General features: G+C 39.3%; 1 protein-coding gene across 5 annotated transcripts in view; it reads right to left on the bottom strand.

Annotated features, from left to right (window-relative positions):
* Positions 1-15,649, bottom strand: part of MED12L (mediator complex subunit 12L) — a 310,161-nt gene that overhangs the window by 19,024 nt on the left and 275,488 nt on the right. For all 5 annotated transcript variants that reach the window (XM_019491778.2, XM_059731035.1, XM_059731036.1 and 2 more), the window contains 4 exons: positions 11,422-11,511; positions 10,528-10,748; positions 5,873-6,029; positions 4,730-4,801 (listed from right to left, as the gene is read on the bottom strand). In XM_019491778.2, coding sequence (XP_019347323.1) covers positions 4,730-4,801; positions 5,873-6,029; positions 10,528-10,748; positions 11,422-11,511 — 540 coding nt within the window. The remainder of the gene's footprint in view (positions 1-4,729; positions 4,802-5,872; positions 6,030-10,527; positions 10,749-11,421; positions 11,512-15,649) is intronic.

Genomic DNA, 15,649 nt, shown 5'->3' with positions numbered 1-15,649 from the left:
AGAAACTAGAAGCTTTACTAATATGCCAAGGGTCTATATTATTCAGCTTAAGATCAAAGGAAGAGCAAATATAAATTTATTGAAATGTGCACTAATTTTCCAAATTGTATATAAAATTTAAAAACACAAACTAGACAAAAATAGTACAAAAGTATTGTTTCATTAGTCATTAGAGGCAAAAGTTCATCTCTTATTCAGATTTGTAAAACAAAATCTAACCTTCTCGAGTGTCTTCACATATTCACTGTCAGTCAGTTTACACCTGAGTTAACATTACTACACCTGAGCCAAGGTTTTTAGCTAAAGCTAAAAACAACCTGCAGGGCTGTGAATGGCTAACAAACAGCAGAATTGCAGAAGAAAGGATATTTTGAATAGTGAAACAAGAAGACCATTAAAAATGAGAGAAGGACTGTTAACACCTGTAAAGAGAGATTAGCAAGGATCAGGTAGATTATAAAGAGCTACTCAGTAAAGTGACTCCCTCACTGCTGCCAGAATAGAAATGTTGCTGCTGCTGCCAACAGACAGTGGTTTCAATGTTTGGTTAGAGCAGGGGTGGAAAAAATACAGCCCGTGGGCTGGATCTAGTCCACCAGGCCATACTATCCAGCCCACAGAGCCCCTAAACATTTAGTAAATTTATATTTATTTACCCCAGCTCCCCATCAAAGCTGGCTGGAGACAGGGGCAGTAGGACCCAGGGGGAGCCCTCAGCAGGTTTAAGCAGCCCAGCCCTGCCCACCCCCAGTTAGTTCCCTGCTTTCCTGCCCCCGCCCTGCTCCAGCACCATATGAATGTGGCTCCAGCTGAATCCCCAGACCGTAGAGCATGGGACTGCACTGGTGGGGGGGCGGTGTCCATGGGCATGTCTGCAGGCAAAGGGGCAGAGTGAGTGAGTGAGCACAGGGGCAGAGTGTGTGCGTGTGTTCACAGGGTGAGTCCCACACGCACACCCCTCCATACACATGCACCTACACCTCCCCTTGCACTGCCATACAGAAACCCCACACACCATACCAAACCCTCCATACCCACCCCCCCAAACCTATACCCCCGCACCCCACCCACAATATACAAGAATAAGACTTCATTTTAAGCTATTGTGCATTCACCTCTGCGTATACTACACAAATGCATGTAAATCAGGACAAAAATATTTTTTGAAATCAAATTAATGGATGTTGTAGATGATCACTTTTTAGAATATGATTTGGTATTTTTCTGGTTCTGAGATGGCAAAACCCCTTGCTGAAAGGAGTACTTCCATGGACAAAGGGAGGGACTTCTAGTGGCAAAGGTCAGAGGTTAGGGGTTGGGACTTCTGGTCACAAGATGGCAACCAGGGGGTGGGGCACCTGTCAAGGGGCGGGGTACCCATGCAGCCCTTAACAGTTTGCCAAAACTTGGTAAGCAGCCCTCCGCCTGAAATAATTTCCCGCCCCTAGGTTAGAAGAAAAATCAAAGAAAGGTACAATTATACCACTCCAGCCCCCACTCACCACCCCCCAGGCCCACTAAGCCTACAGGACTATGAGAAGAGAAAAGGACCTTCCCACTTGGCACTGCTGTGTAGGGACTAATAACAGTGCACATAATTATGGGAATTACTTCAGACAGCATCTGTCATCCATGGAGTAAGGTAGGTCAGAATGAGGGTACTGTCCAGGGAGAACATAAAAACTGCAAACTAGTCAGTGGAGCTGACCTGGAGCAAGAAGCCTATAAAATGCACCCTTCCAAAGAATACAGTAGGTGGTCTTTCTGTCTGAATTATCAGAGACACTGTGCCTGAAAACTTCAAAACTTTGGGAACTAGCCTTCACTCATTTTTAGTTAAAAACAAGGGCATTTCTCTGGGGAGGTGTATAGCCAGAGACACTGAAGGGAATAGTAGGCTAAAGCTTTCCCAGGAAACTGGGATGCTCTCTCTGGCATAAAACCTCTATCCCATCTTTTCCCCATTAAGGTTCCTGGATTCTTGTGGAGAGGCAACAAAGGTACTTGCTTCTCTGCTCATTCCTATGGCTAAACCTACGGCTATTTTGACATCTGGGATCATGGAGGAATCCATTCTGCTATTGTTTCCCAGACAAAGGCTCCTCAAACAAGGTAACACAACAGGAATACTGCAAGTGAAAAAGCAGCAGCTAAAGCAGAGACTCCTTCACTGAATTTTCCAGGCTCTCCCTGAACCCAGAACTATACAGTGCCCACTCAGCCAGGTAAAGCCTCCACCTCCCCCCAGGACCCTTGAAGAGAAACTGCAGAAAACAGCCAGCCAGAGACTCCAGGTAGAAGGAACAGAAGCAGCCAATGCAGGGCCCTCCAGATGTTTGCAGAACTTTTAGCAGTTTGGGCTGGACTTGCTCTGCCCGGCGTTGTTTTGCTATTTGCTCATACTTTCCCCCTTTCCTCCTGGTCTCTTCACCTCAGCTTCAATCCACACTGCCATTCTCCTTCTCCACCCACATCACCTGCTTCCTTGCTCTTCCCATTTAGCTGATCCCTTCCTACACAAACCCACCCATTTCCTAAAACCCTGGAACTAACAGGATGCTGCTCACTGTCATTATATTGTTCCCTTTCCTTTTATTTTTGTGAATCTTGCCAACTTGACCCTGCACCATCTCTTTTGTCTAGTTATAGCATAAGCTTTTCAAGTAAAGTATTATAGTACATGGTTTTGTAGTGGCCAGCACATTGGGGCCCCATTTTTGTTTGACTCTTCAGTATTGCCTGAATAAACACGATTTCTATTAATAATCAGCAGAAAAGAGAGAATGAAAGAAGGGAAAGGAGAGAAATCCTAGCCTGTGGCCTACCCTGTGGAAAGATCTGCAACTTTTGCAGACAGGTCTGTGGCTCAAGGATTGGACTCTTAAGTCACCTGTTACATCCAATGCCACTAGAGGTCTTTTTGCCAGGTATGGAGACTAAGACACAGTTGTCCTTAACTATGAGCTGTGATAGGGATCCTCAAATTGAGGGACTGCCACTGCCAATGACTCTTAATAAGAACACTTCAGTCAAGTACAGCACTGAGAAACTTCAGCATGACAAACTGCAAACTGCAAATTCAAGTGGCACAGTGGCAATGGGGCACCTCCTGCTGGTGACTTGCCGCCTAGTTCAGCTAGTAGAAATGGTCAGCCACCACACCCTAACATGAGGACTGCCACACGTGATGATGGGAAGGATGGAGGGAAAAAGGCATACAGGATAAATAGCTAAAACTTATATTCAGTTGGTCAATTCTAGTAATTGAGTCTGTTCCTGAAACTCAGTAACATTCTTGTCAGGCCTCAAATTATAGCTTATAACTGTGTCAGACCAACATGAGCAATGTGGCCGAAGGAAGGGCCACTACAGCTGGAGAGCACTGAAACAGTTGAGCAACATATTTTATTGCCATTTTAACCATTTGCCAAATGTTAGTGGTACAACACAAAATCAACTTACATGAGATGCTATTGTTTTTATCTGTACTAGTCACAAGTTTTATGCATTAAATGGCAGACTACCATTCTTGATTGTGATTACTGGAATTTTCACTGTTTAAAACTATCCACCAGAGGGAGCAAATATAATCATATAAAGAAAATACAAGTGTATTAAAACTGGTAAAGAAAAATATTAAGTATCTTAATAATACTTAAAAATATTAAGTATTACAATAAAATGCACATATAATATACAAGGTTATAGGTATTTGTTATGCCACTACAAATTTTCAAAAAGTTTAGTTTTGTATAGCTAATGCAAATACTTTTCTATTCATTCCATTAACACCATTAATTTCATTAATAGCATGGTAAAAAACTAACTTTAAAAATATTGCATGTCCAGACTGTATGGCAGATATTCAGTCCTGCACTAGTACTAGGTTAAATTCACGTATCTTCCTCTTTGAAGGGTAGTAAACTATAGGTTTATTCTCTTGGAATGAAAAGATCCCAATATTCCCAAAGTGTATGCAGCACTTGTTTCTATACAATAGAGTTTAAAGTACAGATACTAAAATCAATATCAAAAAAACTGGAGAGGTTTTAAAAATTATATTAACTTTTCTTCTCCCTCTACGGTCTATACAGTGGCCCTTCAGTACCCTTAGTTTACATATGGTGGGAAGCAAATAAAATATGAAAGTTAACAGAACTGTTAGTACTTTAAAAAAATTCTCAAACATTTATTAAAAAAATGTTAAGTCAAATATGTGGCATACGCAGTCTAAGACAATGAGATGAGAGTTTATCATGAACAACATGGTTTTAACTGCTTAAAGGTAACATAATAACATCAAACTGAGGCTGATCATTGCCTTACATATGTATCCCACTACTAAATGCAACAGTCATGAAAGGACAAGGTTGGTAATTAGCAGATGTAGGTCTCTCTCAAACAATTTTCACATTGTTAAGTAAAAAGTAAAAAAAAAAAAAAAAAAAATTAAAGTAAATAAAAAAAATGAGGAACTTGCCTAGTTCCAGGCATTCTTCAGTACACGGACATGATAAAACTCCATACACCAAGATCCTTAGAAAAAGCCTGTGGCTGGCACTACAGAGTTACTACATGTCAAGTAGTGGCATACAATGGCAGAGTGGTCTGCGCAAGCTTATATCATACTTCTCCTCACTTTTCCTGGATAGGTGTTCTGCTTTGCTCCCAGAAGTAATAAGATCACCTCACCCACACAAAAATGCTTGGGGTGAAAATGTCTGCTTACCAAAGGTTGCTGTGGGGGCATTGCTTGGAGACCAAGGGCCTGCTGCTGACCCTGCTGTTGCTGCTGCTGTAACTGAAAGAAACATGGTAACAAACAATAAAGTGTGTATGCAAGGGATTAGGAGCAATAGCAAAAGCAGCTACTTATTCCTTTAAGGATTTATAGCACCATACTGCTGTTCTAGAGTGATGTCAAGGAATCTGATTTTTCACTACTACATTTCTAAGCTCTGATTTGTGTTCACCTTCTGAATTGATTGATGAAGCTGGGTTCCTCACTACTCTGTTTAGGAGATGGACCCTACACATTTGCAAAATGCACTATTGAACCAGCCATACCCTTGAAAATGAATGAATATTCAGTGAAGAAATAATTTTAAAAAAGGACAGGGGTGGATTTAAAAGCCTATGTGTGCAGTATATATTCAAGTGTCACCTCAAGTTCTAAGTAAAATTTATTCAGTAATTCTGTTTAAGCTCAACTACTGCACTGGAATGAAAGCATAAAATAACTAAATAGCTGTACCGGGTCAACAAGAAGTAAAAGGATTTCTACTATTTGTTGGTTTTCTTTCCTATATGTATTTTTTTTTAAGCAGTTTAAGTACTTAAAATACTAATTGGGGATATATCAAACCAAAGTTTATAAAATGTTACAGGCATACAGTGAATCCATCATGTCTTAGCTGCAGCATATATACAATTTTCATAACTAAGTAATGCTTTAATAACCTAGAACTATACATTATATTGTATTATTATAAGGATTTTCCCCAATTCAATATCTGTGAGGAAATGATGCTTTTCGTGAGGAAAATGTCAACTTTTGATTTCACCTTTTCCAAAGACATGATACAACATTGAAAAATAAAACCATTCAATATTAGGTTCATGCCAAAATTCCCTTTTGAACACTACATTCTAGCTTAAAGAATGATGAATGATTACACTTTAAGATGTATAAATTATGCAAGTTAAGATTTATAATGTCCTGACTACATGGTTCTTCACCTCATATAGTCATTTATATCCAAGCAAGTGAGTATGGAGTACTACCACATGAAGAGATAGCACTTTCTACTTACTTTGTATTTGGGGAGCATTTGAATTTTGGCATTTTTATTAACACAACCGAGTCTCCCACCTGAAGGAGTCGCTGTTGTCGAATTTGCTGCTGTCTCTGTCTCATCTGTTCCTGAGGCAGCTGTACTGAGTTAAGGTTAGGGTGGGGAGCTGTGGATGGTACATTTTCAAGTGCCCCTCCAACCAAGGAACTCTGCTGCAAAGGCTGATGAGTCAGTCTGAATAGGAAGAATATAGTTCAGGGAATTAAATATAATTTACACAGAAATTTGATGATAGTTTGTGCATATTTGACCCTCTGGGTTAAAGTTTTTCTTGTGTATACTGGAAATGCAATTAAGTTTTACAAAAATAATGTGTTTCTAGCTGTGAATGTCTAGAAAAATAGTATCTAATGGGAATATGTAGACAGCTCTCAACTAATAACTGAATAACAAGGTTGAAATTAAAAATCATAGGCCAGGTACAGCCATTACATATAAAGCGGTATAAGTGATCGAAAACTAGTCTAAACCTGTAACAGAATAGAAGTTCAGCGCACAGCCTGGTTTAAAAATGGCAGTACCTGGTCTAAGATAGATCTGGATCAATGTGGTATCAGACTTAAGCAATTTAGGTTAGACCTGTCCATTAAACTTCTGTATCAGATCTGCTCCTGCTTCAAGTTAGGTCGCTGTCTACCAGCATCCCAGGCTCCTTTGCAGACCCCTTGCTAACTGCCGCCCCCCTCCCCCCCCAGGGTGGCATGCTGGATCTTGGCCCACTCTGTCCCTATCTCTACCTCTTGCCTCCGGCCAACTGTCAGCAAGTCAGGAAGGAAAGGGCAGAGGGAAGGAGGGTCACAGGAGGGAACAGTCCCCGCCTCCCCTCACTACCCTGTTATGAAGGGACAGATGCAGCTTCAGCCAGGCAAGGGGCAGGAGGGAATGCTGTGTCTGGGGAGGGCAGGTCCAGATCCATGCAGCAGGGGCCTCCATCCCCACCACTGCTTTGATTGCTGCACAACTGGAATGGCAAACTCATGTTCTGTTCACTCACAAACTAACATAATCTACTTAGAGAAACCCACGTAAGTTCAAATCTGCCATGGGTTTTTGGAATGTCTTTACCTAGCCACAGCTTACATATAGAAAAGATATCCAGGTGTCACCTTGACCTCCCTTAGATAAAATGTTTCTACACTGCATGTAACATTTAAAATAGGAAGAAGGCACCCTACATAAGCTTTAAGTTTTGCTCCCACACAAAACCTGTTGAAATGGACTTGAGCTTGAGCATGCAAATCAGTATTTTGGAATAAAGAAAAGTACAGAATATTATAACAATTCCCAAGCAAGCAACAGAAACTTGAGTTAGCCATAAGCCGTTCTCTAGACTAAAATCCATGGAAGCTATCTGAGATGAGAACAAACTGTTCACAATATAAATACATCCAGCATTAAACATAAATCAAAAAGATACCCAGACCTGCTAGGGTATGAAAATGAACAGTCAGAGGATCCAAACAACATTAACTCATCCTTCTACTGACCCTATGAAACAGCAATACAAATACACAATAGTGATTGTAGTCCCAAATTAGATCTTCTGAACATTCATTTTTTTGTCATGTGAAAATATGAAACTGTGCTTGAAATGTTAGCCATTTTGAATTTGGTCCCCATAGAGCTATTTAGATCTAAAGGCAGATTAGAACTGAGTTGACACAGATAGAGGAACATGTGCAGTAGACACCAGAATTCATGAGTGAGTGATTCCCAAATAGCTAAATCAAAATTACTCTCAAAATTGTGCAACCAAACTCTGCATGGGACATGTTCTTAAGATGTTGTGCATGTGCTAGGCTTCCTCAGGGTGACTGGTGCTTATTTATATGTTGTTAAAATAAAATTGTAACCAACGTATTCCTATAGCAGTGTCACTCAGTAATGGGAAGCAGGTGAGGCAAGGATGTGTCAGTATTGGTATCAACACTGCACAGACACCTGAATTTAGGAGCTCTCTCACATAATACAAAATCAGTAGCTGATTATTAAGACAGACCATTCCTGTCCATAATGGGACTGTTAGTTTGGAAACATAGCTGTAATTTGGTCAATTTTTAAAGTTTGATTAATGCTTGTATTTCATCAGAAGATGAAAATTCTCTCTGCTTCATCAGAAGAAAAAGTTGGACCCATCTTTCATGTGTCACAAATAAAAAAAGATGTTGAACCTTAAACCTTAAAGGTAAACATCAGTTATTCTATAATGTATGGGCTAGGATCATACTTTTTAGCTATATGCTGAGGACATTCAAGTGTGAACTGGGAAGTAGGGCAAATTACAAGCAGAGCATCATAAGAGCACCTCTACCGCTATTCATGCAGCATCTAGTTCAATGAGGCCTAGTCCTGTTTAGGACAGCTTGGCATGACTACATGATTGTATATATACATTTTTTTGTGTAATAACTTTGTGGCTGGTTTCTATTGCATCTTACAATGAACATGTGGCTGGTTGGACCACACTGAGGTTTCCCCCAGTGCGGTCCCTGATGGCCAATGATTACCTGATGGGGACTGCACCGTGGTCATGATCCTAGGTGTGCCCCCTGTCCCCCTACTGGCAAGTAGGTCAGTGGCCCAAGTGAGTAACCTTAGCAATATTTTTCAACTGTGAGCCAAATACAAAGGTTTATTCTTACAGTTTGATACTATCCTCAGATGCACTAATTGGCATACAACATACAAAGTTAAAATTAGGTACTGTATTACAAACATATGTCTCTAATTCCTTTGTTAAGATTAGTCATTTTGACTGCTTGATTACTTACGTAACTTATAAATGCAACCAAGTTGCATCACACTAACTGAGAAATATAACATCTGTAGTATAAAGAAAGCCAAACAACTGTTCCACCCTCAGAACCCCGCCAGTCATAGCAGCCTCAGAGATACTTTCAAGAAAGCGTAGGAACAACAGCTTTTAAAACATCTTCATAAACAGCAGGCTTCTAAATCGTGTACATTCCATTCCAATTAGGAGTAGATGAAATTTATGGAATATGGGATTCTGAAAATCTTCTCTCTCTCTCTCTCTCTCTCTTTCCTTTTTATTTTCAAAGCTTTGAGTTTGTGAAGTGCCTTTTTTTTTTGGCCTGGGTATTAACTTAATTTTGGATGTATTGTTCAATTAACAATGCATATTTCTAGATAAAGGGCACACAGTATTAGGAACATAATTCACCATTAAAAATAAGGCTGACAAGTGACTGACTGGTATTATACTGTGCCAGTGGGATTATCCAAAGTACTCAGTAGTAGGCTAACACTGTTTCTGCTGATACAAATGGGAAAACTCCCAATGGTTTCAGTTAGGAACAGAGCTGGGTCAATAAAATCTTTTATTTTCACAAGAATTTCCTGCTTTTCCCTTTGCTTCATTTTTTTCTGATGGCCTCTCCTAACATATGGACGAAAGCACATTTGAGGCACTTTAGAAAGGGGAGGAGGAGCTGCCTCTCAGGAGCATGAATCACAATCTCACTGTGCCATTAGTGTGATTCTATAGCAATACAAATGAGCTAAATCATCTTAATTTGACTTCAAATGATGCAGGGTTAAAGTTGGAGAAGTTTTGTTACATTTAATCTGCGTTCTAAGAGCTTATATTGGGATCCTTTGAAACTTATGAAAGTTTTACATCTGTCTACACTCTTAGGCCAGTGGTTCTCAGTTTCTTAGGTTCAGGTCACCCCATCTACAACTTTTTTAATGTAGTATCTCACTAGTTGAGAAACACGGTTATGCTGCCTCAGTTTACCCTGGTGGTTCTCAAACAAGTGCAGCCACCACCACAGCCAGGTGGAACTGCCCCCAGCACCTCATGCATAACCAGATAAAGCAGGCAGGAGCTTCCACCTTTGCTCCAGCCTTTCCCAGACCAGTCCTACCACATTCCTCCCAGAAGCAGAGGTACACTACATGACCCACATGCCTCTGTTTCCAGAAGGAGCACAGGGGGCCCAGCTGGGAAGGGCAGCAAGCAGGACTGGGTGCTCCTGACAGCTTATGTGGCTAAGCACAAGACACTGAGGGCAGTTCCACCCACCCACTAAGGCAGTAGTGCCTGTGATGCAGTGCCTCTGAAAAGGTCTCTTGTCACCTTGGTGAAGAACCACTGTCTTAGGCAGATGTGTAAGCCACCACAACACACCTTAATTGAACGTTCAAACAAATACCAATCTGGTGGAATCAAAATTAAACAACTCATTTTTTCCAATCACTAGTTAAACTATCAAGCAGATTTGTATTTTCTAGATCTTCTGGCATTTAGTTCCCTATGGAAACCTGGAGGACTTGTGCATGAAAACTAGTTTATGGCATGAGATATTACATTAGCAAATCCCCTATGTATTATTATTTATTTTGGGGTAGCAGCCAAAGGGAATGTATAAACAGAAGGGACCACTTGTGTTAGATGCTGCAAAAACACATGGGATAATCTGGTCCTTGCACAAACTATTTACAGTCTGAAAGAAAACAAAAAGCAATGAGTAAGTATAAACAAAAACTTGGGGGTAGGCTGGGGACTGTGGAAAAAGGATAGATGCAACTGTCATAAAATAGACCAGTAAATTCATTTGGATTAACAGGCCAAAAATTAAGTCAAGCATCAGGATTAAAATCAAGACTACACAGCTCCTCCAAAGTAATAAACCAAAAGAATTCTTACCTTTGAGTGCCTGTTAAAGGCTGAAGGTAGGCAGCAGCTTGCTGTTGAATGTACCCACTTGGCTGCTGTTGCATCTGTCTCAGTCTTTCTATTAGACTTGGATTTGAATGGGTTGCTGGATAAGTTCTAGGGTTGTAGCTGGGGGAAAGCACAACACCACCAGGCTGCTGTTGTTGCAAAGGCATCTGAGTACTGTACATTGTGTATCCATGAGGCATTGTCTGTGTGAAAAACCACCAAAGATGCAACTAAATAACTATGCAATCTACTTGAATATAACCTCAAATAGCAAATCTAGACAAACAAGATACCTACTAAAACATTCTGCTCCATAATTATATCAAACAACTGCCTCTACATGAACAGCATATTTCTCTCTTTTTTCAGTGGGTTCTTACAGCTGCACCGTAACAACACCCACATCAGTTTTTAATTCATGTTTTGTCAGTTTTGTTCTGAGCAGTTTCAGTCAGATGTGATGACTTTTGGCTTCAGCACTTGCAATTAAAAACATTTTTTTTTAATTTATTTTTTTAGTTTCAGACCTAACATGACAATGTGGGTCACTGAAGAAGGGCAGCAGTATCAAACTTGCTGTAGATGGGCTTAATTTCAGAGTGAGCACTGCTGAACACTAGAATTCCACAGTGTTGCTGGGAAAGGGCTGGAAGCTTGTCAAGTTAAAAAAATCTGTTGGGCTAAATTACATGGGATCTGAAGCATTTCCTGTTAACAATGAAATTCCAAGAATCTATTAGTTAAATTCCAGTTTAGTCTTTACTGCAGATCTAAAGCAGGATGATGTGGGGATGCTATGGCCAATTGCACCGAGGTGCATTACAAGATTAGACCTTCAAATTTCTATGCAAGTGTTCTATAGGAACGAGACAGTACCTGTGCCTGCTGTAACCCTGGATACTGTGGAAGCTGGGAAGAAGGTCGTACTTGTTGAGTGAAAATAGCAGCTTGGTCTATTGGCTGGCCCTGAAAAACATATTACAAGTCAAATAAAACCTGCTTATACTAAATAAGAGTCTTTCTGTTTGGGCCATGGACCTGACCAAATCATGCAGTCAAGAGTTACTAATTTATGAACATAATTTACCAGTTTCCCTAATGAAAATTCTGTTTTATAACAACTAAACTGAATGTTAAGCAGCTTGTGCAGCTACATCCTGCTATCAATGTAGCAGACTTTCCTTTTATCTGGCCTGTAACTCTATTGCAACAAAATAATGCAGTAAAAAATACAAGCGCTTTCTAAAAAGAAAGGCTGCACAGGTTATGTGCACATAAAGTCTCAAATATAATTCAACCCATTTGATAAAAATGTAACAAAGGACAGTGCACTGAATTGTGTAGGCTTATGAGAGCAATGAAAGCTGTTAGTCTGAATACACAAAGAAATAACTTCCTGAAGACACATGATCAGTTAGCTTCTCTTCATAATGCAACATGCAAAAATGATAACAGAAGACTTCACTTATCAGAAGCTGCTCAGTTATTATGAAGATATACAAATACCTCCTGGGAAAAGAAACATAGTAGACAATGCAACCATCCCTAGTAGAGCCTAAAAGCATATGCAGTATATAAGCATTGTGCTCATTAAAGCCCAATTTGTCAATTTAAAATTTTCTTCTACATTTAAGTATACAGATTATAAAATGCAGTCCAAACCAAATGAATCCAAATGACTGAACAGAAAGTTGTAACAGCTGGTAAAACTGCAATCATATTTTCAAAATTGAACACTTTACTTCTGCTATATCTAATTAATACCAGTTTAGAAAGGATTTCAGTTATCACTTTATATGCATGCTTCAAAAGCAAATATGATAAAGAAGGAAAATAGGCATCAATACAAGATCAAGCTTGTTAAATATATGGAAATGAAAAAGTAAAAGATACAAGCAAAGCTTAAGGTTTTTTATTTTTTTCTGTTTTTGTAATGTTAAATCGTAAAACAGATTAATTGGAAAAAACATCCTAATCAATAAACATTCAATGTCACACTTGATACATGGGACAATTCTCAAGAGCAGAGAGTTTTCCTTCATCATGCACCCTTGTCTTTTTAATGCTCGCATTCATTGTGCTACATAAACTATAATATTGACAGCAAACATGTGAAAGAGCAAAAATCATACAGTTCATCTATTATTTGGACCGTGCCATAAAATAAAAATACGTGGGTAAAAACAAAACTTGAGACAAATCTATCTGGTCTGAATGGACACTACAGAGGGAAGGAGAAAGTAGTTTGAGAAGGGGTAGTTTTGTTTTGGAGAGCCAAAAACAGCTCAGGCTCAAAATTTAAGCAACTCACAAGTAGGGGCTGGTTGTGCTATATCCTGAGACAAGTACAGCAGGAAGGGTTTAGGTCATGAATGAGATGTCCACTTTCTTTTCCAGTGCCCAAGCAAAAACTCTCAAAAGAGGCAGAGGTAGCAGTTCCTCACTTTTGCTACCTTTCTTCTCAGGAGATTAAGAGACTCTGTCACTGGGGGGTTGTTGGCTATCATATACTACTTATTAGAAACAAAGATGCCAGTGTGAGGTGGGAGACACTTGCAACTGTCTGGGATTTTCCTTGTTCCTTTCTTTAAGGCTAAATAATACTTTATAGGGAACTTTGGGGGGTTGGGAGAATTAATAGAAATATCTTCCCCTAAGTAAAAGGTCATTAATACAATAAAATAGATATTGGGCCTGTCATCCCGCTGAGTCTCACCTTGCACAGTTAATTTATACGTGTACTAATTAAATACAACTAGGGTGAAAAAACACATTTGCAAAATCAGATTGGAATAGTTAAGAATTTCAAATTAGTAGACTACAAACTCTAAGTGGACCAAATTCACACCTAGGTAAGCACACAAAAATAATAATTGGAAGTCAATCAAGTTCTTCTTAATAATAGCAGATGTAGATTTGGTACGGTAGTTTAAGGTAATATATGCAAGGTGTTTTCAGGTATGTCTCAGTAAATTTAAAAAGAGGGAAGGAGAAGGAAGAAAGAATTACAGAAAATACATTACGCCTTGGTAAGGATTTATTCACCAAGGCGCCCCTGGGGGTTACAAGAAACAATGGCCACAAGCTAGCAGAGAGCAGATTTAGACTGGACATTAGGAAGAACTTCTTCACAGTTCGAGTGGCCAAGGTCTGGAACGGGCTCCCAAGGGAGGTGGTGCTCTCCCCTACCCTGGGGGTCTTCAAGAGGAGGTTAGACGAGTATCTAACTGGGGTCATCTAGACCCAGCACTCTTTCCTGCTTATGCAGGGGGTCGGACTTGATGATCTATTGAGGTCCCTTCCGACCCTAACATCTATGAATCTATTACAGAAGCAGAATGGTCTCCAAGCCGCATTCAGTTTCTCTCTATTAGGTGCTAAATGCTCTGTAATTATACTTCTAAAGTGGCTTATCTGTACCACAAAACAGTTAAATCTTAATAAACCATCAGATCTGATGTCTAGGTTCCAAACCTTCTAATCCTACAATCAGTAACAAACATTCCTGCTTCTACAAGGACTGAACTGAAACCTACTAGAGGGATCCATGCAGCTGGCACACTGTACAAGTGTATATAGAGGCAATGCAATGTGCTATTCCTTTGGGATTTCTTCATCAGAACCATCTGTCCAACTCCCAAAGTCAACAGCTGCTAACCCCAGGTCTCTGAGAAAAGAATTTTGGCCATTGCTAAAAGTATCCATTGAACAACGGACCAATTTGGCTCCTGCTGAAAGTAACTTAAGTGGAAATTGGATTGAGTCCTACTTCATTAAGGAAACCCTAAATAAGTAAATGCAAGATCCCACAGAGAGAACCAAGTTGTATGCAGGAAACCACAAATTACTCTCATTCATAAAATATATACATAGACGTCTCTAAACAATTAAAAAACTAAGCTATGAAGCAAGGCTAATGTTTTATGAATTATACAGCACCACTTTTTGCATTTATGACCACAATCTATGGAGAGCTACTACCTGAAAATAAGAAAAAGACCAGACAAGAGCCATAGATGTAAGCTAAAAAAAGTAAACTTTACAGCAAAAAAAGTTGTTAGCTAGTCAAGGAAAAGTCCAATTTCCAGACAACCACAAAGCAAATTCCAATGGCATGAGCAAGAAAGCTTTGATTACTCTTGAGCTGAAGTGGCAGACACTACTACATTCTAAAAACACTATAGGCAGAGTCAAGTCAGTAGTTACAAACATGCAAGTTACTTGTTGCAAGCCAGAATGGGCCATGCAGGTAATAAAAAAATTACCTTTTTCAAAGATGATACAATCTTACAATAGCAAGTGTGTTATCTTGTATTTGCATCATGTATAATATAAGATACAGTAAAACTCACCACATTTGGAAAAATATCTTGTGCACTAAACTGTTATAAATATAGCAAAATTCTTATCTAGCACAGCTGTAGAACTGGCATCAGTCATTAAAACAAGCCTATATGACCTAAGCTAGTTTGGTAGTCAAGTCTGTCTTTGGAAATAGGCAGCAAAGAAATAAAACACAGGCTAAATGTCATGGTTCAATACATCTAAGTACATGAAAGACTCTACTGTATGTCCACCATAAATCTGGGCACATTAATTAACTGAAGTGTCATTCTATATCAGATTGCTGACAGGCCTTTAATAAATAATACTTATTATTTGCATGTATATCAAATATTTAATACAAAGCCCCCTGCATACTTTGATTTTATAAAAAATAATTAAACCTCGACTTTTTCAATTACCTGCTTTACCAATGTAATATAAATAGTGCTCCCAAAGTAGGAAGAAAGACCTGACACCTTCTCTGAATCATAACTTTCCCAACTGATAAATAAGTCTTCAACACAGCTACAAAACAGGTGAAACTCATCAAGTACTTTTGTCTGTTACTATATTTTAAAGGAACAATCAAAAAAAAGTTTGGTGATATCCTGGAGCCCCCTTTGAAAACAGTTACTGAAGGGATTTTATCCCTTTCCTGCTGGCAAAATATCAAGTAGCAGGATTCTTGGGCCAAATTTCTTAAAAGAGATTATTTCACATGTAAAGAGCTAGATTTTTAATGATTTTCAGTACTCAACCTGTCCCACCACAACACTTT

Source organism: Alligator mississippiensis, chromosome 7 (genome assembly GCF_030867095.1).
Source record: "Alligator mississippiensis isolate rAllMis1 chromosome 7, rAllMis1, whole genome shotgun sequence".
Classification (NCBI taxonomy): domain Eukaryota; kingdom Metazoa; phylum Chordata; order Crocodylia; family Alligatoridae; genus Alligator; species Alligator mississippiensis.
This window is presented reverse-complemented; position numbering and strand designations above follow the sequence as displayed.